Source organism: Ictidomys tridecemlineatus, chromosome 15 (assembly GCF_052094955.1).
Source record: "Ictidomys tridecemlineatus isolate mIctTri1 chromosome 15, mIctTri1.hap1, whole genome shotgun sequence".
NCBI lineage: Eukaryota > Metazoa > Chordata > Mammalia > Rodentia > Sciuridae > Ictidomys > Ictidomys tridecemlineatus.
In genome coordinates this window covers 60,269,178-60,295,076 of record NC_135491.1, presented here as the reverse complement: position 1 = coordinate 60,295,076, position 25,899 = coordinate 60,269,178, and the positions used below count along the sequence as shown (strand labels likewise).

Here is a 25,899-nt window from a genome sequence, read left to right as displayed (position 1 = left end):
TTTTTCATAAAGAACGGAAACCTTTTCAGGGTAATCCCTAGGCCTGAGAGCCTTGCTCCAGCCCTGCACTCGCTTGGGAATCACTTTTGATGTGCGAGTACTGTGGGCCATTGTCCCTGCCCTTACTAAATGTTTGTGTTTAGTTCTGTTGAGTGTTTGTTAAGCTTCCAGTCTCTAAGACTTATCTTTTCGCTCTTTTCTTTTATTCTTTTGAGATTATTTTTGGCCTGCAGATTTGGAAATTGTGCATTTCTTTTTGTGGTTTCCTTGGGAGTTAGTCTTTTCTGTTCTGTGGTGGGTGCACCCAGCTCTTTACGCCTGCTGAGGTCTGGAGGCAGTTTGAGAGAAGCTATGTGGCAGCTCTTCAGACCCTCAGCCAGGTCCCTCCGGTGTCCTGGCTGTGCCTGCTGTGGTGCTGCTTTCCCTGTGCTTCTCAGTGCTGCCAACCACTGTTGTCCTCAAGGAGCCTTGGAATGAAACCAGAGAGCATATAGCTTGGTGTTCTCAAGCTGGTGAAAACCTCCAGGTCCACTTTCTGGACTTGCTGCCCTTCTCAGCTTTCCCTAGTGAGAGATGCTGCTCCAGGCACCTCTCTGGCCCGCTTGTCTGACCAGTTCTGCCATTCCCTCTTTGCCCTCCTCAGCCCTGCATATACTCTGGGAGCTTGAAATCAAGACACTGAGGCAGCCTTCCCACAAGGAAAGAGCAGGTCTCCTTCATTTGTGGGTGGTGTAGGCAGATGGAGTGATTTATCCTTGGGGATAAAACCTGTGTCCATTGGGACAGAAAGATGGCACTCTTCGGGGAGTGCTTTTCCAAAAGTGGCCTGTCGTGGCCCTGGAGAGAGAGGTCTGTAGCTGTGGCCCTGCCTGGAGGTGAGCGTCGTTGGATTATCTCAGCTCCAGGCTCTTGGTTTGTGATGAGGAATAATGCTGTATGCTCAGCTGAGGCTGGTCAGAGGCTCTGTATAGCATAATGCGGAAGTAAAACTCTGAGCAAGTGTGATCTGAAGTGCCTCGTTGGACATGTTTTCATTCATTGTAGTTGCCCATGTGTTCTGACTGTGTGCCACTTGCTTTTCACAGAGCACAGACCCCAGAACCCTCCCAAGGGTGTGAAGCATGGTGACTCCCCCAGGTTACAGATGAAGAGACTGAGAATGGTGGGGTGACCGTGCCAGGCTTTGAGGGGCCGGTAGCCATTGATGCTGGAGCTGATGTTACACGCTTTGGACTCACAGACTCCCCTGCCTGAAACAACCCCATACTCTCTACTTTCCACATTGCTGCTGTCACTGTGTTAAGTCGGAGCAATGGAGGGGGTCTCGTGGCCCCACAGAGCACAGCCACTTCAGACACAATGCAGAGAGCAGGGACAGAGGCTCTGCATTGCTGCTGTCACTGTGTTAAGTCGGAGCAATGGAGGGGGTCTCGTGGCCCCACAGAGCACAGCCACTTCAGACACAATGCAGAGAGCAGGGACGGAGGCTCTGCATTGCACGTTGGTTTGGTTCTCAGAGTTCTAGGCATTTCCTAGAAAAACTTGAGCCAGCTTGCTTCAGAGTGCAGAGGTGTCAGTTGCTGAGAGTGGTACTCTGTTTGTGACCCTTCTTTTCAGGACATCAGAGGAGCTGCTGCTTTATGTTTTCTGACTAGAGGAGAATCTGAACCAGGCTGGCTCTCTAACATCTTGTCAGTCAAGAGGAGATGCTGGGTTTCCTGTGCACATTTTCCCTAATTCCAGTTGATCTTTCACGTCTCACACATGCACTTTGACATGTGCATGCTCATGTCCTGCTTTAAAAAGATGAATTTAAGCTGGTTTTTATTTGGAAAGGATTTGCCAGACATGCAGTTTAAATGTATGGATCTTTAAAACAAAGTGTTGGAATTTACAATAAAATATGGTTCTTTTGTCTTTGGAGGAGCCTTAGTGTTTAAGCAAAGCATACTTAGATGTGGGAACATACACAAGTGTGTGATTTCTGTTGGTTTCACATCCTGAACTCAGACTCAGAGGGGAGGGAATTATCTTTTGGGAGTGTTTGATGGGCCTTCTTTTCTTCCACCTTTCCCCCCTCTCTCAGCTTTTATGCAGTTGAGGGGTGGATCACTGCAAAGCGATACTTGCAGAGAACATAAGTTTGTTTGCTCTGCAATCACTTTCTCGCGTTTTCACATGCAATTGTGTGTTGCCTTAGAATAGTTGGTGCGTAATGAGGACTATATTTGTGAGGCCCATAAATCAACATGAAATAATCAAGTTTGTTTTTTCTTAAGAATGTCAGCTCATACTTAGGGATTTATTTGCCTACTTCTCTGTATGAAGCTTCAAAGACATGGTAGAAAATAAATAAGGAAAAAAAACATTATTCTTAACCACATTATATGCTGGAAGAAGAAAGTGGGGTAGATCTCTGTGGTGTTATGAAGGTAGTGCTGGGAGTTGCTGGCATCTTCTGTGCAGCCTTGCTGGGACCCCTGGTTTGCTCCTTGTTAGGCCATCTCTGCACACCTATTCAAGGTGTGCCGATACCGCTAACTCAGCCTGCACTAAACACTTTCTCTCCAAGGCCTCAGCACCTCCAGGGAATGCCGTTTCCCTATCCCCAGCCCATGGAAGAAATGGACTCACTCTTCAGAGAATAAGGATCTGCTTTACCAGAGGCCTGTGGGTTTCCTCTGGAACCCTTACCCAGGCAGTCAACTGCCACACCTTTTCCTCTTTTTCTAGTTGTGACTTCCTGGCTTGTGGAAACTTATCTGTCAGCACCTCCCTTGGGCCTTGATGCCCAGGTACCAAGAGCTTGAAGGGCCCCAAGGAAAGGACCACATGGGAGGCAGGTGTGGAGCAGACCAGGGAAAGTCCAGATCCTGGTGTCCCTGTAGGCAGATCACCTATACCAGACTCTGATGTCTATTGGCCATTCTTGTCTGTATTTAATTTTGCACAAACATAATGAATCCAACGACCTTATTTTGCTCTTCGTAGGTATATAATCACACATTTGGTGTGGTGAAGGGATCAAAGCCACATGTCCATGCCATTGCTCTGTGCTGAACGTTGGCATCTAGGCGTTGAGCAGGCTGGAGAGAGGTGGGATGGGTGGTCCTTACTGTACTTTGGGATTTTTTTTTTTTAATGCCATTATCCTCTATTTACAGCTCTCAGAAATCAGCTGGTGTGCTGCACATATGTTTGGAGCTGTTGCCATGGCGATGAGCCTGCCAGCCCACACAGTCCTTCTGGAAGGCTGGGAAGCTGCTTGCTGGCATCCGTTCACATGAGGGCACTGTCCTGACCTGGGGGAACCTGCATGTTGCCCTGCTCCACCTTAAATTGTCTGCTCTCTTTTGTTTGATTGTCTGATTATTTTACTTTGGAGTTTTAAAAGAACCCTATGGTACATGTAGTGCCGAGAGATTCACGAGCCTCATACTCTTCCTGTGACACAGCAAAATGCCAGTGCCTCAGCCAATCTCCCTGTCTCCGTGTGTTAGACACAACTGTGGCCCTCAGATTGTGCTCTGGAATGGCCTCAAGTGGCTTCTTTCATGATAGGGCACATAACCAGCACCTCCATCCATGGTGGGTTATGAGTCAGGAACTTTTTCTGGGTACATGTAAATGAAGCCTGAATTCATTTATAGTATAAATGTGTTCCTTCTGTGCGCTGGTAACTTTGGAAGTTGAATGTAGAAAGCACAGTATTCGTTCTGTGCTCCACTGGCCTGTCGTTTAGCACCCAGCACTTTGCCACACACATTCAGGAAGAAGAGATGACATACTAAATAGCATTTGGGGATGTGGGCTCCCTGAAAACTGGGTACAAGCCACAAGTGCTCTGCCAAGGAGCACACATGCGTCTGTCACATTCTCTGGTTTCTGTCATTTTGCTTTGGAGAGCTTCATATTAGCACTTGAGTTTGTAATTTTTATTTAAATGAAAGTTGTTAGCCACTGTTTTTGTAAGAACTTGATCTTATTCCACAGGAGAGTGTGTGATGTGCAAAGTTCCCCTCCCCTTGTTCAGACAGAGGCTCTTAATAACCTCATGGCACCAGGCTCCTAAGTTGCTGAGGGCCTCTCTGTTCGTACAAAGCTTCACAGGCTGACCTGTACCTTCCGATCCTGCTTCAGCTTCCCCAGTTGCTGAGATGGCAGGTGTGTGCTTCACATCAGCTGCAGTTTCATTTTAAACTTCACAGGTATAAAGATGTTGTGGACAGATATTCATATGGCCTTGTTTCTAGTAGCAAAAAGTTGGATAAAAATGAATGCCAGTTAAGAAGAGAATGGATGTTTTTCAGACAGTGAATGCCATACTACAGTTATAAAAAAGCACAACTGCATGTGTCAGCATTCATTATCCTGAAGCATGAAGACTCACACAGTATTACCCTGCAGAAATACCACTTCTGGGAGTGATTAGCTACAAAATTTGGAGTCACAATGCTTTGGGATAGGAACAGGGCCAGAATAAGATCCATAGGGCCCTAAACTGCTCCGTGGAAGCCCTAGTAGCAGAGTGGAGAGAGGTATGGGCATTAGCAGTCCCTCAGATTACACAGTTGTGTGTGCATTTTAAAGAAAAAACCATTAGCTTGTGTACTGTTGTCAAATGACCTATGTGGAAATCATACAGCAACCCACCTATTTCCCGTGTCCCCACTGGCTCAGCTGGTTACGTCTCCCTCCTGGGCAGTAGCCTCCAGAGCCTTTTCACCTCCTTATACCCAACTTGTAGGGCGTAGTAGAATTCACCTTGGCTGTGATAGTGAACTGCAAGGACCTTCTGACAGGTCCTGACTCTGTCTGCACCCCACTCTGGCCCTGGGCAACATCTGCTTTGTGTGACTCTGATTTCTTGCCTCTGGCATATGTGCCTGTCCAGATCACCAGGGATGAATGGTTGGTAAACATAGTATCACATGAGCGCTGTGTCATTATGTGCCTTGGAGTTCTCCGTTCTCTCTGTGCACTACTGCTGAGCCACAGCCACAGCCCTAACATGGTCCAGTTTTTAAGAGGCGCATATTGTGGAACCTTCTCTTATGGAGCTACTCTGACAGCCAGTCTAGTGGTCCCAGGGGGTCCCACTGAAACGCAGTGTGGCTAAAGCTGAGGACGAGGGAGGTGATCCTCTCCTTTCTCTATTCTGTTTAGAAGTTGTGTTAGCTCCTAGTGCAAGCATAAGTACTTGGCCACACGCCTGGAGGCTTAAACATCAGAAGTGTGGCCTCCCAGGTTTACAGACCAACAGTCTGGAAGTGAGTTGCAGGCAGGCTGAGGTTCTGCCAAGTCTCAGGTTGGAGCCCACCTGGCAGCCCCTGGCCTGTGGCTGCCCTAACCTCCTGCCACATCGCCTTCTGTTCCAGCTTCCCATCACGGCTGGATTTAGGTTCTGACCCCATAATCCATGATGGCCTTGTCTCCAGATCCTTAACTTAGTTAACGTTTGCACAGACCATTTTCCCAAATAAGGTTACAGCCACTGTTTGCAGTAGAAAATGTTCCAGTGAGCCCTCCCCAAACATCAGGTCTCTCTGTAGCACAGCATTGCCCGTTGTAGCTTAGCTTCATGTAAACAGTTCTTGCACAGAGGGGAGCACTGCTGCCGTGGTCTGCATTCTCTAGGTTATCTGAGAGGGAGTCCTCTCCATGTGCTTTCTTTAGGGTTCATTCTGCTGGGGTGTGTCTATCGTGCTGTCGCCAAGTTGTCTTCTGCAGCATGGTGGACATTCAGGTTGTTACCATCTTTTGGCTATTAAAAGTAAAGCGGCTTGTCCCTTCCACAGGGGACCAAGGCAATGGGTAAATGTGTGTTGACTATACACGGGGTCCCTGGTGTGGAATGTGAGTTGTGTGCATTCAGTTGGTGCTACATTTTACATGTTGAACTCTGGTGCTGTCCCAGGCTGAAGGCATGGTGGGCCAGCTCGTCAGCGCAGAGAACAGTAAGTACACTGTAAAGTGTGAGGCTGGGCAGGTTGGGCATGTTGAATGTGTCCACCCAGGGTGTTTTGAACTCATGGTGGCCTCATGGAGACGCAGCACTTCGTGGGTTAAGCAGTACTTTCTCAGGTGCTTGCTCTCTCCTTCAGGAGCTTTCACTTGTTGTGCAAGGGTGCTCAGGCCTAGGGTCTGGAGATGGGCAGCTAGGGAAGCCTGCAGCTGTGTCCCTGCGTAGTTCACTGACATCCCTGAAAATGCTGATGGTGATTGTGACCACACATGGGTCTGAGCCCCTGTTTGGGTATCAAGGTTTTGCTACTGCCTGGCTTGGTCCCACAGTGATAGGATTGGCGGGATTGGGGTTCTCAGGCAAGCTGTTCTGTTGGCACAGCTCTAAGTGCTTGGGCCCAGTTCCCCTGTTCACTTTACTTTGCACTCCATTACAAAACAAGGAAATGTGGGTTTTTATGTTGCCGGGCTTTTAGAAGATGTGTTTTTGCTCGTTGTGTTCATGATACTGGAGTCACTGAGAAGGAAGAGCTGACCTCGGTGTCTCCTCACTGTAGGACTTGGGGGAGGGGTGCAGGGTCAGGACCTGAGGACTTCTCAGTGGGACAGCTAACTTGTCAGCTCTGTGTGTGCTGAGAAGTGAGCTTAAGCTCATGCTACACCCAGCCTGGGAAGTACAAAGCACACCTGCAATGTTAGCGTCACCAGCTATGCCCACCTCTGACCTTGCCCCCACATGCTTTCACAGCGGCAAAGTCGGTTTCCTATCCTCCTGGAGCCACAAGGACAGTGAGTGCGGACTGGGGTGTTTTGCTCGGCGACCCAGCTTGGGATGTGTGAGAGACTGTGGTGGTGCTGTGCAACCTGTGTCTGGCCTGGTTCAGAGGCCAGCATCCGAGCAGATGGGCATGCTGTTTCCTCCTGGTCCCAGGCCAAGCGAGAGGAGGATCCTACAGACCAGAATGGTGGGGTACCCAAGAGAAGGAGGTACAGGATGCTGTCACCAGCCAATCTCTGATGACATGTGGTTACTAAATTAGACTTGTTTCTAAGCATCTGTCTGGCAAACCTTGGAAGTCAGAAAGGAAAGTTATTGTTTTCCCTGCCTGATTCACTAAACTTAAGGAGAGGACAGGTTTTGCCCTTTTCCCCAATTGCTTTTGTGCTGTAGAAGAGCAGAGCTGTGTGCAGTACAGAATCTCCACCACAGACAGACCTCTCCAAATGGATGTCAGCATTTGTCAGCATCCTGTAAACAGATGGCAGGGAGTGGAGGGCTGGTAGGTGTTGCATGCTAGAGGACTGCAGTGTGGACCTGGGGTAGATGCCCTGGGCACAGAGAGGGTGGATTTCGAGGAGTCCCACATGCTTCAGTTGGGTGTGTGGCAGTGTCCTTGGAGCCAGCCAGGAGGTGGCAGCCATGGCAGTTGCACCTGTGGCTCCCAAGAGGGAGGGTGGCATGGTGGGCTGGTTTGTTGGGGGTCACCATGGTAGCAGCAGAGAGGGTAAACACGAGACGGTTGAGTTGTTCCTGCTCCACTGTGGCAGCCCACTGTGGCAATGAGCTTGGATACGCAGGATTCTCCCGCTTAGCAGATGTGTGGTGTGGGGGTCAGAGCATACTTGGCCATCAGAAGACAGTGTGGGGGGGATCAAACTCCTGCTTTATGTCCCACCTGCATGGCTGCTTGACATGCTGAAGAGAGAGAGGCACACGTCTCCTGTACTGTCTGAAGCATGCTTGTGCAGAGCCATGGAGTTACAGAGAAGGAAAACTGTGCCAGCCCTGGGAGACCCAGGCTGCATGCTATCTGCTCACATGGCCATGAGAGTCTGAGCCATGAGCCGAGTCTTCTCCTTTTTGAAATTTCATGGTGAGCGCTTCACATAATATCTTTATCTGTTCATCTCTCTGTTTTGGTGTTTGAAACGCAGTTGTTTTCTAATGGAGAGAAATTTATTTATGTTTAAGGTGTTGTATTTGCACAAAACTCTTTTATCATCTCTGCCGTGGCTCGTCCTGCCACTGGTAAGATGCCTCAAATAGATAGTTGCCAGGAGGGGACAGTTGTAAGAGGTTCGATTCCTGCCCAGATCCATGCAAGGACAGCCTGAGCACTCGTGTCCTCCGATGTGGCCCAGTGGTGGTGGGTGGTGCCTGGCAGGCCTCATACCTTCCTGTGAGACGCCTCTCAAGCTCTGTGTCTTTGAAGCTCTGGGTTATGCCTGCTGGCCATGTGCCCCTGCTTGTCACCTGTCCAGACAGGTGGCTGGAGTCCTGGTTGTGATGTTAGTAGAGAGCTCCGTGACCAAGGAGCACATGAGCAGATTAATAGTTAAAGCTTTTTCAGACCGATGGCAGGAATAATGTCTTAGGTCAAGTTTCTTGTAATGTTGGTCTTTGCTTCTTAGTTTAGAAACCCTAATAAAAGACCTGTATAAGGGTGTTAGGGTGCCTCCAAGTATGTGTGTGGCCTATTTGCAGGATACACATGCAAAGGCTAGTGTCCAACCAGCCAGCAGCCTGGGCCCCTCACTGTTGCAGTGAACTGACCATGCTCTGCAGTCCTCTGAGTTCTGTGTGCCAGGGCTTGGGGAGGGGGGGGTCAGTGCTGGCTCATGTACAGGTGAGTCTTGGACTTGCAGGTGTGGGTGTGAGAGAGCTCTGTAGGCCCAAAGGCTTCCTGCCAGTGCACGCTCAGGCTGGGAGTATGTGGCCCTGCAGGTCCTCTCCTGCCGTGCTTCAGAAGACCCCCGGGCGCAGAGGCCTCAGAGTGAGCAGTGCTGTGGCGGTGGTGACACCAGGGGCAGCGTGAGGCTGTCCCCATCCAGCCCTGTGTATAGTGACAGGGTGAAGAGGAACAGATGGGGTGGACCCTCCCAGCTGGCGCCTTCACAGGCTGCAAAACTTGGCCTGCTGTTTGATTGGTGAGGTCGTCCGAGAGACTGGTTTTGATTGGTGAGGTCGCGAGAGAGACTGGTTTTGGTCTTTATATTCTTTGAAGTGTGATTGTGTGTAGGAAGTGGCACACATCTCAGGTGTGCTCAACGGTGCTCTTACGACCTTTGCACCTATACCATCACCCATCCAAAGTGTGGAGCTTCCCCCAGTCACGTCTACCTGAAGTCTGGAGTTTTGTAGCAATTGCTACTGGTGCATCCTGGGCCACTGCCATGGCTCATTCCTTCTCCTGCTGGTGGCCCTGGGGACTTTTTGCAGTTTAGGGCTGTTTTGCACAAGTTAGTGTGTATATGGCCTTACCTTGGTGGGCCATGTCCTCTTGCAGTGAAGTGTGGGCAGAGCCTGTGCTGAACCCTACATGCCCAGGTCCAGCCTGGTCCACCTAGACAGCAGTCTTTTTATCGCTTGTGTCCATGGTGCCTTTGTGCATCCTATGGTTGGAAGAGGGCACAGAGCAGTAAAGGCAAGGCTGAAAACTGACCAGGACGCACTGGGGGCTGTCCACATCCTGTCTTCACCTAGGGAGAGTTCAGGATCGGCTACCTAGGTGCCAATTGTGGTCCTGATGGCAGTGTAAGGGTCGTTTTGTTTTTGTCTTCTGTAGATGAGAAACTGGGATGTGTCTGACTACACATCCAAGGCTCATAGCTAGGTAGGCCAGTGGTGTGAAGTGGTCTGCTTACATCTCTGTCCACAGCACATGTGCACACACGCGGGCAGCACATTCACAGAGCAGTGCTATTTTCTCACATGATGACATATCAGGGTGGTGACTTCTGATGTTTTCTGATCTGTATATTTCACTTAAAAAAAAAAAGAGCTACTTCATTCATAATTGCCAGAATTGCAGGTGACTAAGCTTTTCCCTCATCAGGTGAGTGGTTAGACAGTGGCAAGGCCAGGCAAAGGAATGTTATTTAGGGCTAAAAACTAATGAGGATAGTTGGGTGCAGTGGTGCACACCTGTCATCCCAACAGCTCTGAAGACTGAGGCAGGAGAGTGGAAAGTTGCAGGCCAGTCTCAGCAGTTTAGTGAGACCTTGTCCCCCCCCCCCCCCATAAAAAGCTAGTAATGTAGCACAGTAGTAAAGTGCCCCTGGATTCCATCCCCTGTACTGCAAATGATAATAATAATAAGAAGAAGCTTGTTTACAAAACCAGACAGAGGAACCTTAAATGCATTCTGCTAAGTGAAAGAAGCCAATCAGAAAATTCCACCTGCTGTAGGATTACGACTCAAGACATTCTGGAAATGGCAAAGCTGTGGAGACAGCAGGAAGATCCAAGGGCTCCAGGGACTGATAGGGCAGTGAAAACAGTCTGTGACAGTACGGTGGTGGGTGCATGTCACTATGTGTCTGTCCAAACTCAGTGAGCCCTGATGCAGTCTGTGGACCCTTGTAATCCTCCTGTGTCAGTGTGGGTTCATCAGCTGTAGCAGGAGGGCACAGGAGCCATGCAGCTCCTGTGTTCTGCACTGGACAGGAAAACAGCAGTGCTCAAGTCCTCTTGGAATGTGACTGGCAGAGGAAGCAGCCGCAGCCTCTGTGCAGACCACTTTTTCTCCCAGGGAGAGAAGGAAGGGACAGTTGTGCCATGGGAGCCAACTGGGAGACAAGCAGGGCAAAGCCGGGGCACCCTGCTCACTGAGGCTTTGCCTCTAGACCAGGCTGTGCACCTGGCAGGCAGTGCCAGGCCTTGGTGCCTCTGTTCACTTTTCTAGCTCCTTTCCTTGGAGCCCCAGCAGTCCTATGGCTCAGGTGCAGAGAGCCTTGCTGTTCCTCAGTCCCTGTAGACTCCTTCACGAGAACCATCTTCTCCTTCTTCTGCAGAAGATTGGAAATGGGAGTCTGTGAGCTCGGCAGGCCTGAGTGGGCACTTGTTGCCCTGGGTTACAAATGCTCTTCTCTCTCTCTCTCTCTCTGCTGTCCTCAGGGACTTGGGTTCCACCAGATAGGCGCAGCCATTCCAGACCCCGAGCCAGGTGGGAGAGAAGATGATGACACAGCCCACAGAGGCATCTTCAGTGTGATCCAGGACAAAGGGGACAGTGCTGGCAGCTGTCCATGTCACTATCATGGAGGAAATTCAAACAGGTTTTGTTTTTGTTTTTGCAATATTGGGAATTGAACCCACGGGACTTTTACCGTGGAGCTGCATTCGCAGCCCCTGTTTGTTTAAATTTAAATTTCCAGACAGGGCCTCTCTGAGTTGCCCAGGTCAACCTTGACCTCGTGTCTCGTCCCTGGTGTCTCCCAGCACTGTGGCTGCAGTTGTGCCTTCACACCCAGCCAGGCGCAGAACCTGCCTGAGTTATGTTCCTAAGCAGGACAGCAGTGGCCTTATGTCAGTGTCCATTCTGAGCAGCTCCAGCATCTCCCTGGTTGAGATGGTCCTGTTATCTGTGAGTGGTGTCCTAACAGTGTCCTTGAGTCCTGCTCACAGTGTTCAAAGATGGACTCATTCTTTGTTGACTGGTTCCTGCTGTTTTCGTTAAGTGCCTACGAAAGTCTCATCACTTGGAATTAATGTTTATTTCTGTCTCACAGGTAGTAAGACTTTTCTCAGTGCTTTCAGACTCTTCTTATTTTACTCCTACCTGTTTCTTGTTTTTGAAACTCTTCAATAAAATACTCAGTAGACAGGGAATTACATTGAGCAGACCCAGTGACTCTCTCAGTAGACTCTGTCCCTGTGGGTCTGTCTTTTTATTTTCTAAAGAACGTTTCTGGGTGATAATTGATTCTACAAGAGTAGTGTAGACCTCTGCTTCTTCACTGGAAGCAGATGGAAGCTCAGAGAGATGCACTGCCTCTGGGGGCCACACAGCTTGGGTGTCTGGAATCAGTGGGCTTTCTTATTTCAGTGCACTAGGAGTTCTTGCTCACCAAGCAAGATTATCTTCCTGAAGCAGCCTCAGTCCCCATTCCCCCCAGGCGGCCTGGGGACTAAGTACGGCCACTTGCAAATGCTGTTAGAAATACTGAGATGCAGAAGGGTGAACCCCCGAGGGATCCTGGGAACACCCCAAGGCAGCAGAGCCTGGGTTACCATCTATGTGATCAGCTGATTTTAAAATTGGGGCAGGCAAAGGGAAAGGCTAAAAGTAAAATGGCTACAGTTGGATCTTACCAATGTAGGCTGAGTACTGTGTTCTGAAAGTGGACCACTGAACTATGTGATTGTTACACACACTGCCTGCCTCCCAGCTTCAGCAGCCATTTCTCGTGGATGAGTGGCTTGATTCAGAGTTGATGGACTGCTTGTGAAGTTAAGGCTCATTCTGCACATGGTTCTGGCACTTTGTCTGGGTGCTTAGTATCATTCAGAGTGCGGACCGCCCTTGGAGCAGGGAACAGCGGCCTGCTTGGCCTCTTTGCCTCCCACCCAGCCTCCCACTGCACCATTTCACCTGGAGAAGACTGCTAACATGACACAGCTCACTAGAAAATAAGGCAGTCACGGAGCTGGAGGTTCCTTACCCTGTACCCTGCTGGTTGCCACAGAGCTCCACGTTCCTCAACCTCCAAGCAGAGTCCACGCACGGAGTCTTTTGTCTTTTTGGTCATTTTTAATCTTTAAACTCCTGCATTGTGTTTTTCTCTTGATTGTTCTTCTTTTTATTAAAGATTGGGTCCTTTGTTCTTTGAAATTGTTCGGTCCAGTAGATATACAATGTGAACTGCGTTTAATTTAAAATTTTCTTTTAGCCTCATTAAATAACAAAAAGAAACAAATGATAGTGGATTGTGTTTCATTTAACCCAGCACATACAGAGTACTTGCTTTCAGTATGTAATTAATATGAAAATTGCAGATGAAATATATTACTTTTTCCCTCTGTCTTAAGTCACCCTAGCTCTTCCCGGTGTAGGCTGGCCTAATTCCCAGCTCGAGCTACTCTGGGCGTTTTTGCTGATGGGCTTGAGTCTGGAACCACCAGGCAAATGGTTCTACACACAGAGCACATTCCAGCTTTGTTAACAAGCTTGAGTTGTTTGTCTCTTGTGTAGGAGGGCTCCGGCATTGACACCAGCATGTGCACAGTGCCTGGCCTGAGGGCCTGTGGCTGTGTCTGCATGTGCCTGGTAGATTCACCAGGCTGCCAGGGGCCAATGCTAAGCCTGGTAAGCTGGGCATTCACCTTCCACATCCATTTGGTACAGGTGCCATTCCTGTAGGGAAGAATAAACAGCTAGCCACCTTCACCAGTTTCCAAAACAGTGACACGGTTTTCCAGCATTGTTCAAAGGCTGGGGTTCTGGGTTTTGAGTCCTTAGGTTTTTCCTATTCAGAGGTGATGGATTTACATCTGCTGTCAGTGCTGTGGTTCTTCACCACGACTGTCCTTGTCCACATACAGGTACAGGCCCTCTGCCTCTCTGCCCTTATTATTCCGAGCACTTGGGCACACAGCTCCATGGCCCTTTCTCCCCCTGCTCCAGGATCCTAGCAAGTCCTGGGTTTCAAGGCCTTGTCTGTGCTGGGATCTAAGAAGCACAAAACCAGGTACATCAGGATTTAAGACTGATGCTCCAGCTGGAGTAGAAAAGCACTGCCCGGTTCTGCCTGCCAGATTACACATGTCTGCCTTCCTTTTGTGGTACTCCTGAGCGCTCACTTGGTTCCTGCCACACAACACCCCACCAACAGTGTCGTTCCTGAGGATAGGAAAGCTTTTTGATCTGAAAAGGCAGGTGAGATCCACGCTGTGCAGTCAGATGACCACATCATAATGAAGCGTGCTGGAGGAGTCCTTCAGGAACATGCCAGGCCTGGCAACTTGCAGATGGAGCTTCATCTTGCCTGCAGGTGTGGACTGGCCTTGTAACTCACTTTGAAGACTAGCGTGGGGCAGTGATGCTATAGCTTCTGGTACAGATCTCTGTGCACTATGGCTGCTCCCTTGCCAGACTCTGCTGGGGAAGCTGCTACCCCACTGTAAGGACACTCACATCCATTGGCTTAGCACCCAGCATCACCTTGCCAGGTTTGTGAAAGTCTGTATGAGAAGTAGCTGCTCCAGCCACATCCTCCTGAGTCCTACCACTGACCATAGCAAAGTGTGTTCCTTTGTGAGGTCATCTTTCTATATTTAAAGTTTTGTTTTATTTTTTTAGTTGTAGATGGACACAGTGCCTTTATTTATTTATTTTTTTTTTTATGTGGTGCTGAGGATCGAACCCAGTGCCTCACACATGCCAGGCAAGCGCTCCACCATTGAGCCACAACCCCAGCCCAAAACAAGGCTTTTAAAAAAAAGTCTGCCTGGGGCTGGGGATGTGGCTGAAGCCGTAACACGCTCACCTGGCATGCGTGGGGCGCTGGGTTCGATCCTCGGCACCACATAAAATAAAAATAAAGATGTTGTGTCCACCGAAAACTGAAAAATAAATATTTAAAAATTCTCCCCCTTCCTCTCTCTCCCCTCTCCCTCTCCCTCCCCCCCTCTCAAAAAATAAAAGAAGTCTGCCTAGAGTGTTGCCATCACAGCCAGAAGGATCCACATCTCCTTGTCTTTCCCCTTTCAAAAACATTCCTTTTGCAATAATTGTAGACTTCCAAGAAGTTAGAGAGTAGTAGCATCCTGAGTTGTTCCCTGTGCCTCTACAGGGTGACCGCAACATGGATGCTGTACCAGGAGCCACCAGAGGGCCACACCATGGCCCGCCCAGACGCTACCCTGTGTACAATGCCAGGGCCCCACCAGCCCTGCCTCACCTTATTTCCATCACCTGGCCACCACTGGTCAGTTCCCCAGGTGTGTGGTTTTGTCACTGGAAGACAAGACTGTTGGAGATTGGCTTTTTGTACCTATCAGAATTTTCTAGAGATTGACCTTATCGACCTTTGTACCAATGGTTAACTTCCTTTGGCTGTTAAGGAGGCAAGGTGATATGGCTAGAGTCCAGGCTGAAGCGCCTGGACTCCTGTACAGCACCTCCTTTTCTGGGATAGAAAAAGGAGTGCAGCTGTGGAGGTGGCTGTGCCACTCTGCACTCCCTTGGCACAGGTGGAGACCTGGCTTCTCTGTGCCTGTGGCAGGCAGCAGGCAGCTTTTTGGGCTGTTTTGAGGGTGGTTGCGCCTGCCTGCCTGCCTGCCTGCCTGCCTGCCTGCCAGCAACAAACCATCATGCTGTCCTAGTGAGTCCATTTCTGACAGTGTTGTTTGTGGCCATCCTCCAAATTGCATACTTTGAAGGTGTTTTTTCCAGTTTTTTGTTCCTTTCAAGACTCATTTCCCCTTTGGGTCCTTATACAAGTCTGGGGGTCTGGGCTGATGTTTCTTGCCCCTGGTGCGGGTCTTCTGTAGGCTGGGCTCTTGCCTGGTGCTGAGCAGAGACTCCAGCTTCTAAGACTGTAGTCCTGCACAGGACAAGGGCTCCAGGGGCCTGCAGACCTCCCGTTTATGTGAGGCCCCTATGATGTTACCATACTGAAAAGTGTAGTTTGAGAAAATTTACAGATATTTTGTTTATTTGAAAATAATCAAGGTTGCACTGCTAAATCCTGTATCTGGCTGTGACTTGCAAACACTTTTCTTGTCTGCAGTTTGTCTTTTCACCTTTTACGTCTTTAACAGGGCATGGATTTTAAATTTTGTTGAGATGGTTTATGGATCTTTTTCATTAGTGGACTCTGCTTCAGGTGTCTTAAGAACTCTGCCTAGCCATGATTCCTAAAGATCCCTCCCTAAAGTTTTCACAGACTTTTCTAGCTTTGTTGTTTGAATCTGATTATTTTTTCTTTGCTTGGAGCAACTGTTGGGTTGTCTATGTGGGCGCTGGCACACTCGTAGCAGCACCAGGGGTTGCTGTGTTCTCGGGTTCTGTGTTCTTGTGTTGTTCTGCTCTGGGAGGTTCTGGTGGAATGCTGGTACTTCTCTGGACGTGCATCCTCTTCACACAGTGCCTCTGCCTTCTGATCTGAGAGCCACGTGGTGCCTCCCTGCCCTCCCTGGCCAGGTCTCCTGCATAGAGTGGAATAGCAGTGGCAACAGGGCACCGCCTCAGGAGGGGCGCTGCCAACTCCTGCTGTGTGGCTCTGTGAGTGCTCCTGTTGACCTTGCTGAGAGTTTTGCTGAGAGTGTGGTTTTGTGTGGTGCTCTTCAGCTCCGTGTTGGACCAGCCTTGTGTACTCCTCCCCTTGGTGTTGTGGAGAGCCTCCAAGGTGCCTGATCTCTCTTCTATTTCTCCTGCATGGAGGTCACTAGCAGCCACACAGCGGTGGGCTTTGTGATTCAGGACTGTTCTGGGTCTCACAGCACTGAGCTGCTCTCTGGGACACTTTACCATGACCCTCCCCAGGAGCTGGCCTGGTATTCACAGCAGCAGTGCCCAGAAGCTGGCCTCCTTCCCCCTGCTTGTTGTTCCTGGGGCCTCTGCTGACTCACTGCTTGTGTTCCACCTTCAGTGCTTCCCTACGCTTGCTATTTTGGGCCATCCAGTTGCACCTGTAGCGCCTAGCCTGCATCTCTGTCCTGCACACACACTCAGTGCACATGTGCATGTGTCAGTCTGCCCATCCTCTGTACTCACCTGCTTGCTTCACAAGGTCAGGTAGCCTTGAGCTGCTGCTCTGCGTTGGGTCCCTCTGACTGCAGGAGCCAGGGACTCTTGGGGGAGGACAGGTCCTGCCAGGGTACACCGTGTGCCATGTTTTGAACCTGACTTACCAGGGTTTAAAACTATTTATTGTGAAATGTGTCAGCGTCCCAAAGTTCACAGAGTAAACATGCACAGCATCCTGATCCTAAAGCAACACCTGTTGAGAGCTCACTTAGAGCCCCGTCCAGGCCCCTGCCCAGACAGAAGTTCAGGAATGGTGCCCTGTACCTCAGAGTTACCTGTGCGGAGGCTGCACAGCATGGTGCCTTGTTATTCTTCTGTATGTGGGTGCATTGGCCTTCCACTTGCTCACTGGTCCTCTGCAGTTCCTGCTCTGTGAAGTGCCCATTCCATTTGGCATCTTTTCGGGTTTTTTTCCTCATAGGTTTGCAGGAGTTCTTTGTATATTCAAGGACTTTTTCTCAGTTATGTGCAGGAAATACTCTCCTGCTTTGGGGGAAGTGGCCTTTAATGGTCATGAGCCTTGGTGACTCAGTTTCTGACTATTCTTATGGAGTGTTTCTTTGTCTTGTCCTCAAGTTGCAAAGGTGGTCCTGGGTGCTCCTGCACACTGCTCTGTGGCCTGGGGTGGCTGGTGTGGGGCTGCATTGTTTCCCACGGTGTCCAGCTCTGCTCTTGCCTCAGAGGGACAAAACTGTCTTTCTCTGGCAACCGAGGTAGGCCCAGGCTGTCTGCTATTTTGGCCCCTGCTGTCCCTGATTGGGTTGGGTTGGGTGTGGTGGTGTCTGAGATGGGACCAAGGGCCTCATGCATGCTAGAAAAGCACTGAGCCACATCCCCAGCCCTATTCTTTATTATATTTAGAGACAGGGTCTCACTGAGTTGCTTAGCACCTTGCTAAATTGCTGAGGCTGGTTTTGAACTTGCCATCCTCCTGTCTCAGTGTCCTAAGCTGCAGACATGCGCCACTGCACCCAGCTATTTTTTTTTTTAAACTAATATTCACTTGTATAATTTGAAGGTGTTTCCTCCAGTTTCAACTCTCTGCATGAGTTTTTGTTCCTTTCAAGACCCATTTCTCCTTTGGGTCCTTGCACCAGTCTGGGGGTCTGGGCTGTTGTTTCTTGCACCTGGTGCAAGTCGTCTTCTGCAGGCTGGGCTCTTGGCCTGGTGTTGGGCAGAGGCTCTAGCTTCCAGGACTGCAGCCCTTCTCAGGACGAGGCTCCAGGGGCCCACAGACCTCCTGTTTATGTGAGACCCCTATGATGTTATTTTATTAAAAAGGTTAGCTTGAGAAAATTTAGATATTTTGTTCATTTGAAAGTAATCAGTATCATGTGTTAGAATACATTAATTTCTATTAAAGTATAACCATCTTACAAAAGAATTTGGTGCATGGAGGAAGGTAGCATTGTTCCAGTGCCCACACCTTGTTGTTGTCTGGCCGACCTCCCTCACAGCAGGCCACTGCTCCTGCTTGCAACTGGCTGCCTTGCCACAGGTGGATGGGAGGTCTGGCTTGCACAGGGTGCAGTAGCACAGACATGCTCTGGTGCTTCACATGCATTACTGAGGTCTTCGTTCTAGTCTGGAGGACCAGTTCTTGCCCCATGTGTGAGCACTCCATCCTGGTCCTTTAGGAAACCCCGGCTCACTGAGTTGTGCAGGTGCTTCATTGTACATTACTAATGATGCCTTTGATAACATTGCTGACCTCATAGAAACACCTTTCCCTTGTGCAGAGGCATCAGCCCAATGCTGGTGGGTGCAGGTTTTCTAAAGTTCATATTTCCTTTCACTTGAAAGCTCAGACGTTATTGCTGTCAGTTTTCCTTGAAGTGATCAGCTCACTCCGTTTACTTTAGAGAAAACAACAGTCGGGCCCTGTCTCTGTGGGTTCCATATCTGCGGATTCAACCAATCAGAGATTGAAAAAGTTAGGTGGGAAGTGGGTCCTGTACTGAGCACGCACAGACTTCTCTAGCACCCCTCCTGCATGGGCTGCACTCAGCATTTATGACACTTCAGATACTAGAGTTATCCAGAGAGGACTTGATGTGTAGGAGAACAGGGATGGGTCCTGTGCAAACACCACTCCGTCGTATACCTTGAGCTTGAGCGCTGTGGGCTTTGCTATCTGTGGGGGCCCTGGAACCAGTTCCTAGAGACCCCGTGGGACACAGGAACTGCCAGGCACCCAGTTCACGGTAACTTTGAGATTTGGGCAGGAAAGACAGCCCTTTAGGGAAAACTCCTGTTCAGAGTTAAAACTGGAGGAAACACCTTCAAATTACACAAATGAATAGGAGCACCACGAGCAGACACTTTCCCTGTGATATTTGAGGCCTGTGATAAGCACCCAGGGTGCTCAACACGCAGGCCTCCCCCTGCCAGAGCCTTGGAAGGGCAGGACTGGCGGCCATGAGGTTCAGTGTTCAGGGTTTCACCATGCCCAGCACTGAGTGCCAGGTTCTGCTGCCATCACATGATAGTAAAGTCATTGTGACCCCCAGTGCTGGCATCAATGCTGTGAAAAGGGCTTGTGGCATCTTAGAATCATCATGAACACATGTGAGGCCCCAGAGCCTGCGCAGTGAAGCCGGCCAGACAGAAAGGCACATGGCAGCTGGGGTGCGCCTCAGTGGCGGAGTGTGTGTTGTGCATGCCCAAGGCTCCGAGTTTACCCCAGCAGCGCAGAAACAATAGAGGAGCATGAGCCAGTGGGAGGGCTGCATCCTGGAGAGCTTTAATTATTTATGGACACTAAAATCCTAATTCCAGGTAATTGGGGGGGGTACCATGAAGCTTTAGCCTTTTCATTTTCCCTTCCCTCAAGCATAAACCTGTGAAACCCATTCCTAGCTCTCAGGCCTGCCAGCTGCAGTGTGCTGCCCAGGCAGCAGGACCTCCCAGCACTTTCTCAGGAGCGGTCCTGGGAGGTCTCAGTAGTTGCTGCATCCTCAAAAACACTTTGGTTTGCTCTTAACTCTGGTTGACTGTGGCCAAGTGCTTCTTTTGGAAATGCTTTTCTCCAGCTGCAGCTGCTGGTTGCTCCACCCTGCAGGCCCTGTCAGCAGAGGACAGGCCAGTGTCTGGAGACTTTGCCTGTGTCCAAGCTGCTGAGGGGCTTCTTTCCCAGGCCACACACAGACTGGGCAAAGCCTCCTGTGCCATGCGCATGGGTCCTCTGCCCCTGTTGACACGGTCACAGTTTGTCTGTGCTGTTCCATTTGGTTCAACGTGTGCCCGAGTGCTTTTCTGTCTGTCTTTGGAGCATCCACCGCAGACCCTTTGTCTTTGGGACTCTTTCTCCCCTGCTGCTAGAAAACTACTGTTTGATTATTCTGCATCTTAGTTTTGGGGTGGGTAGCTCTGGGATGGCTGGGCCACAGAGCTGTCTGTTGCAGGGCACAGTGGGTGAGTGTATGCTGACAGCGAGTGCCTCGTGTCCACCTGGAGCTGAGATCAAGACAGAAATTCTTTGGTGTGAGGCTGGGATAGGGCTCTGTGGCAGAGCATTTGTCTGGCATCTGCAAGGCCCTGGGCTCAAACCTAGCACCAGGAGTGAGTTGGGGGATGTGAGGCTGTGTCCTGGAGAGTGGCAGAGAGAATCTGAGAAGCAGCACCCGGTGATCTCTAGAGGTCAGGAGTCCCTTCAGGCGGGGACCCCAAGATGAAGGCCTAGCAGAGCCAGTGTCTGACGAGGGATGTTTCTGGCTCTGTCTTTTCCCTGTGTGCTTACGGAGAGACCACTGTCAGCCATCTTGGGGATCAGGCAAGATCAGTGAAGGGCTGCAGTGAGAATCCAGAGGCCATGGGTCTGCACACAGTAGGTTGGGGTCTAGGAATCCTGGCTCTGCACGGGGGCAGGCCTGGCTATTCAGGGTGCTCTGTCCTGCAGGCTTTGCTGCATAAGGACAGACTCTGGTTGTGTGGTGGGATAGGGACCATTGGCTGAGTGTGAGGCTTACACAGGAGGTGGGTGGTTTGCATCAAGCCCTCGCTGTCTCTAGGAACCAGCCCCTGGCCAGCAAGCCTTGTAAGATGCCAGGAAGTCATAAAACACAGGGGGAAAAAAATGCACAGTAAATGCAGTGTGTGTCCCAGGTTTCCTGGGAAATACAGGCTGGAGCTTGGGCCCAGGTGGGCAGAGCGGGGTCATGAAGCCATGGGGATCCTCGGGACTCCTCTGTGACACAGGCCTGTGCCTGCATCCATGAGTGCCTGTGCCTGGGGCTTGACGAGAAGCAGAATGGTTCTCCTCCAGCCTTCTGTTGGGGTGCTTGCAACTGGCAAGCAGGTCTTAGAGGCTGAACCTGGGAGACTGGAGCCATCAGGCCTGCAGCAGAGGGAAGGAGAGGGGACTGCCACTTCCAACCTGAGGGCGCAGGCCCAGGTGTGGTTGTGCCAAGAGCCAGCAGCCCGACCAGGCCATCTGCTTCCTTTCTGCCCAAGCCCAGCTGTGTGACCCACCTTGTTTCTCATCACTGCTGGTGGCCCTGGTAGGGGTCTGCCTGGACCCACTCCCCACATGGAGTACGGCCACTGCTGCCCTGGAAAGAAGTCATTTAGTTGGTGTAGTGTGGCCGGTTTTTAACCCTGTGTACTCTCTGTTGAAGCAGACTGGTGATGATGACGCGGTGGCGGCCTAGAGGAGACGAGGCGCGGGAGCAGAACGATGCCCAGGGGCGCACGCTCTAGAACTCCACAGCAGGAAGACTTTTCTCCCAGCAGCGACATGGTGGAGAAACAAACTGGGAAAAAGGTAACCCCACCTCCACCATCTGGGCGCTGCATGCTAGTGGAAGCCCCCTGCATGTGGGCAGAGAGCCACTCTCCTGTGGCTCTGAGGAGGGCCACCAGGGATGAGCTGTGTCACAGTGTCCCGCTTGCACACACTACTGAGAATTTCACTTTCAAGTCCGTTTGTTCTGTTCTGGGGGAGCATTTCTGTCCTACAGTGCTAGGGGTGGCAAGTGTGGGCCCATGACCTGAACCACAGATGGGGGCTTGCTTTGTAGCTGTTGTCCATCCCATCCCCTGCTGCCTGGGAACGGGAGGGTTTTGGTGCAGCGAGTACTATGTACATCCCAGCAGTGCCACAGGCCACTGCCAGGAGTCCTGTGGCTGGCCTGTGTAGCCCTTTGGGCCTGTGTTCACTGCCAGGTGGGCCTCACCTCAGTGAGTCCTTGGGCACTGGTGGCTTCAAGCTGCTTCTGCCCTCACCCCTGGGCGCTGGCACTGCCTCCTCCCGCCCTCCGTCACCCCAGCCTCTGGCAGTGTTTGGGTTTGAAGTGCTTGCTGTGAGGCCAGCAGGTAGCTCTGTGTAGAAATGGCTGGGTGGAGCCATATATATTCATTAAGCTTTGGTTGAACATGGACAAGCTGAATGAGCCTCTGGGACTCTTGGCTGTGGCCTGTGTCCCCTGTCCTCCCCTGCTTGCTCTGTCCAGAGCGCCTTGAGCTGTGTACTGGGGCAGATGTTGCAGTGTGGGTACCTGGCATGCTGAGGCATGTGTCTGGCCAGTGTCATACCCTGAGAGGGTAGACTTTACCCTGCAGGGTGTGAGCTGTGTGCTCTGCTTACGTAGCCAGCATCAGAAGCTTCTTACGTCCGTGTGGTCGAAACAAGCACAAGTCTCAGAACCCCAAAATGTCCATTAGAGACTGGGACCATTCTTAGACTTAGATTGGGCTCTGGAAGCAGAGTGTGGTCTTCAGCCCACAGAAGACCTGGCGGGACAGGTGTGGAGGCAGGGAGGTCAGAGCTGGAACTCTAGGCCCCCACTATCAGGCAGGGTGCAGGAGGATGGGAAAAGGAGACCCTGGCCCTTAAGCTGACCAAGATGAGTAAGCAGTGGAGGGAGTGACTGGGCCTCCCAACTCAAAGCGGGTGGTTGACACTTGGTATCTGCTGGGCATGGGGGAAGGCCCAGGGCAGTCCTGTGAGTGAGGGCTGAGCCTTGGAAAGCAGGCTGCACCGGCCTTACAGGGCCCTCTCCTGAGGCAGCTTCTGTTGTGCCACTGCACTAGGTGCTGAGCACAGAAGCTGGTTCCAGGTTGGTTCAGGTGGTTTTGTTTGGTTTTGGTACTGGGGAAGACCCAGGGGTGCTCTACCACTGAGACACATCCCTGACCCCCCTTTTTTTTTTTTTTTTTTTTAAATTGAAACTGGGTCTATGTTGCTTAAGGCCTTGCTACTTTGCCAAGGCTGGCCTTGAACTTGGGATCCTCCTGCTTCAGCCAGCTGATTATAGGTGTGCACCACCATGCCTGGCGTTGTTTGTTTTGTCTTGCTTTTTTGAGGAGGGAAAGTTCATTTTGGGCTCACGGCTTCACAGGCTCAGTTAGCCAACTCCATAACTCAGTAAGATGAGGCAGAACATCATGGTGGAAGGTCATGGTGGAGAGAAGCTACATGGCTAGAGGCTGCCAAGGATACCAGGCCAAACCCAGCAAGCCCTAAGCCAAGTCTGCGCCGTGGCTGCAGGAGAGCCTGGATCAGACTTTTTTGTTTTGTTTTCCCAGTAGGTAGCAGTGTTGTTTTCCTGTGTGTGTTCTTAAAACCATCAGAGCTAAAGCCTCCTCTCAGACACAGTTGCCTGTAGGCTGTTCTGAAGAGTCCTGACCTGGTGGGTGTGCACAACAGGGGCAGGCATGAAGCAGACTCCCAGCTGCACCCATCAGGCACAGGGGCAGGCTCATGGAGAAGCGGGTGTTCCTTCAGGTCTCCTTGCGGGTGAGGACCTGCTCTGGAAGTGGTCTCTGGAATATGCAACCTGGGAGTAACCTTGGCAGGAGCCAGGAAACCCTGTACTGTTGAGTGTGTCCTGGTCCAGAGAAGACAGGGGCTGTCATGGTGTCAGAGACTGCCCTGCAAGAAGTAACATCCCTGATCTCCAGTCCAGAACTCCCTCCATTACAGGCTATTGCCCCTTGCTGCTGTGCTCAGCCCACACTACTCTGAGTGAAGACTGCAAGCCTCTTCTGGCTGTTCTCAGAGTGACTTCTAGACCATGGCTTCAGCTGGGAACATGCCCTGGTCACACTCAGTGAGCAGGAAGCTAGGAGGGGCTCTGGAGTGAGCTGTGTCTGCATGGTGCATGCCACAGCTGGAGCACCAGCAGGACCTGCAGGCTCACAGCGAGGAAGCCTTGTGGAACCTACAGGACTGCCCTGTAGGTCCACTTACCTGGCATGCTGCTGGTGGGCACGTTCCTTAAGGGATGAGGCCATCTCTAGAGGTGGCCGTGCCACTGCCACCATGGGGTTGGTGGGGCTTCAGCTTGTACTGCTTCCTCCTGTGGTTTCCAGGCATGTTCTGAAGCCACAGGGCTCTTGGCTGTGGGGTCCCAAGGAGGAGCGTGCAGCTTCATCCAACAAATAACAGAAAGGGGCCGACAGCCCTAATGGAGTCAGGTCATCTCAGACTCCAGATAGACTATCATGGTGGCAATAGAGAGAGACCAAGTCTTATGGTCCCTGATGGACACCTGGAGATTCCCTGCTCGCTGTTGGGACTTCTCTCAGTCCTTTTTGCTAGAACTTGCCAGGCTTGGGTCCTCTTTTCTCCCAAATCAGTTGTGGGGCTGAGGACAGGGCCGTGGGTCATTATGAACGTCCTCGTGGTTTCTGCTTGCTCAGCACAGCTCCCACAGACTCCTCTGCCCTGATTGCAATAGAGCAGCATTGAAGGGCCACCTCAGCACTGCCATTGCCAGTGACCCTGAGGGTCCTCCCATGTCCCCCCCCAACAATGCCTTGGGTGCAGGCGGAGTCCTATTAGGTCATTCTTTCCCTGGACTCCTCTTTCTGATTTTAATAAGAAATTTAATAAATTTAAATTTCTGATTTTAATAAGGCAGAACTTTCTTGGTTTGGGGGAAAAAGGCTCAGAAAACCCCAGGACTCGGCCTTCCTCTGGTGTGGCTCTTGTAGTGGGCACTCTGTTTGTCCTGCTTTCCCTCATTCTCACCTAACCTCCCTGTAAATCCAGTCCATTTGTTTTTCTTCCAGATTCTTTTTTTTTTTTTTTAATGATAGGCAAATGCAAGGTCGCAGACATTAAAGAGGATAGTGTACATTGGCCAAGGAGGGTTTACACCAAGAATTTGAGGTTCAGCTGACATCCAGAATCAGTTTATTATGACCAAAACAGAAAACCCTGTAGTTTTGTCAGTTGATGAGTGCGCATGCACACACACTTGGCCAAATCCAAGACCCACTCATTACAGAAACCCTCAGAAAGTATATGGGGTAGAGGGAGTTCCCTTACCTGACGCACCCTGTGGAAGACCAGCTCCTGGCCAATGATGAGTGCTAAAGAAAACTGCCCTCAGCACCAAGCTGCTCACAGATGCCATGGAGGAGGCACGGGAGCCCTCAGATCAGCATGAGCGGCAGTGTAGAGCCATAAATGCAGTTCATGGAGCCAAAAACATGGTCAGAAGCATCAAAAACATGAATTATTTGGGGATAAGTTTAAAAGATATGCTTCAAGGTTTGAACCCTGAGAGCTACACAGATTGCTTGCTGTGAGAAGTTGGGAAGGCCTAAATAGGTGGAGAGTTTTGCCATTGGTGAGAAAGCTGAGCGCTGTTCAAGCTCCTCCCTCCCAGTGGATTTGTGGGTTCAGTGTAGGACCGTGAAAACCCTGATTCCAGAGGATCTGGAACAACCATGGCCACGGTGGAGAAACAGAGCACGCGTAGAGCACTCAGGCTCCCAGGACTGTGCTCAGCAGAGGGCCGGGGCAGCTCTCTGACAGGTAGCCAGTGCCCACTGTACTGGTTGCTCCTCCTGGGTCCCTCCATGGCTGGTCACGGAGTATTGCTAACCTTGGGTGGTTCCCAGCACTAGCACCAGGTAGACCAGCACCCTTTTTGATCATGCAGTTAGGACTTCATTGTTTCTTGCGATGCTGCTTGTAGTGGCAGTCATGGAGCGGTGGATGTTTAAAACAGTTCTTCTTCCAGGAGTGGCGCACACCTGTCATCCTTGTGCCAGGGGAGGCTGAGGGCAGGGGTGTGGCTCAGGGGTAGCACCGGGATTCAGCCCCGCCTTGGGGCAGCTGCAAGACAGCCTTTCTGTCTGCACCTCATGACGGAGTCCAGCACATTGGATCACAGCCAGCCCAGGTGCCGAGTGTCTCCACGTGGCGTTGTCCACGGTGCTACTTGGGGGAGGGGCTGGGGTAACATTTTATGTGAAATACTTTTTGGTGAAATACAATGCACAATTGTAGCTTTTCTCCCACTTTGAAAACCAGGGACAGTCTGCATTCTGAGGAACATGCACAATGTTTTCTGGGCTCTGGGACTGTCCTTGCTGTCCCTAACCAGCAACCCCCTCTATGCCAAAGGTGGCCCCTTTTCTGTCTCTGTCACCACAGATAAGAAGTGGTGAT

The 25,899-nt window shown here is 50.8% G+C and overlaps 1 protein-coding gene across 8 annotated transcripts in view; it reads left to right on the top strand.

Annotated features, from left to right (window-relative positions):
* Positions 1 to 25,899, top strand: part of Ankrd11 (ankyrin repeat domain 11) — a 157,213-nt gene that overhangs the window by 101,581 nt on the left and 29,733 nt on the right. For 5 of the 8 annotated variants that reach the window (XM_078032837.1, XM_078032838.1, XM_078032839.1 and 2 more), the window contains one exon: positions 21,116 to 21,258. In XM_078032837.1, coding sequence (XP_077888963.1) covers positions 21,172 to 21,258 — 87 coding nt within the window. In that variant the 5' untranslated portion in view covers positions 21,116 to 21,171. Of the gene's footprint in view, positions 1 to 10,861; positions 11,023 to 21,115; positions 21,259 to 25,899 lie in introns of those variants that run through there. The other 3 variants (XM_078032841.1, XM_078032840.1, XM_078032836.1) reach the window with 2 other exon arrangements.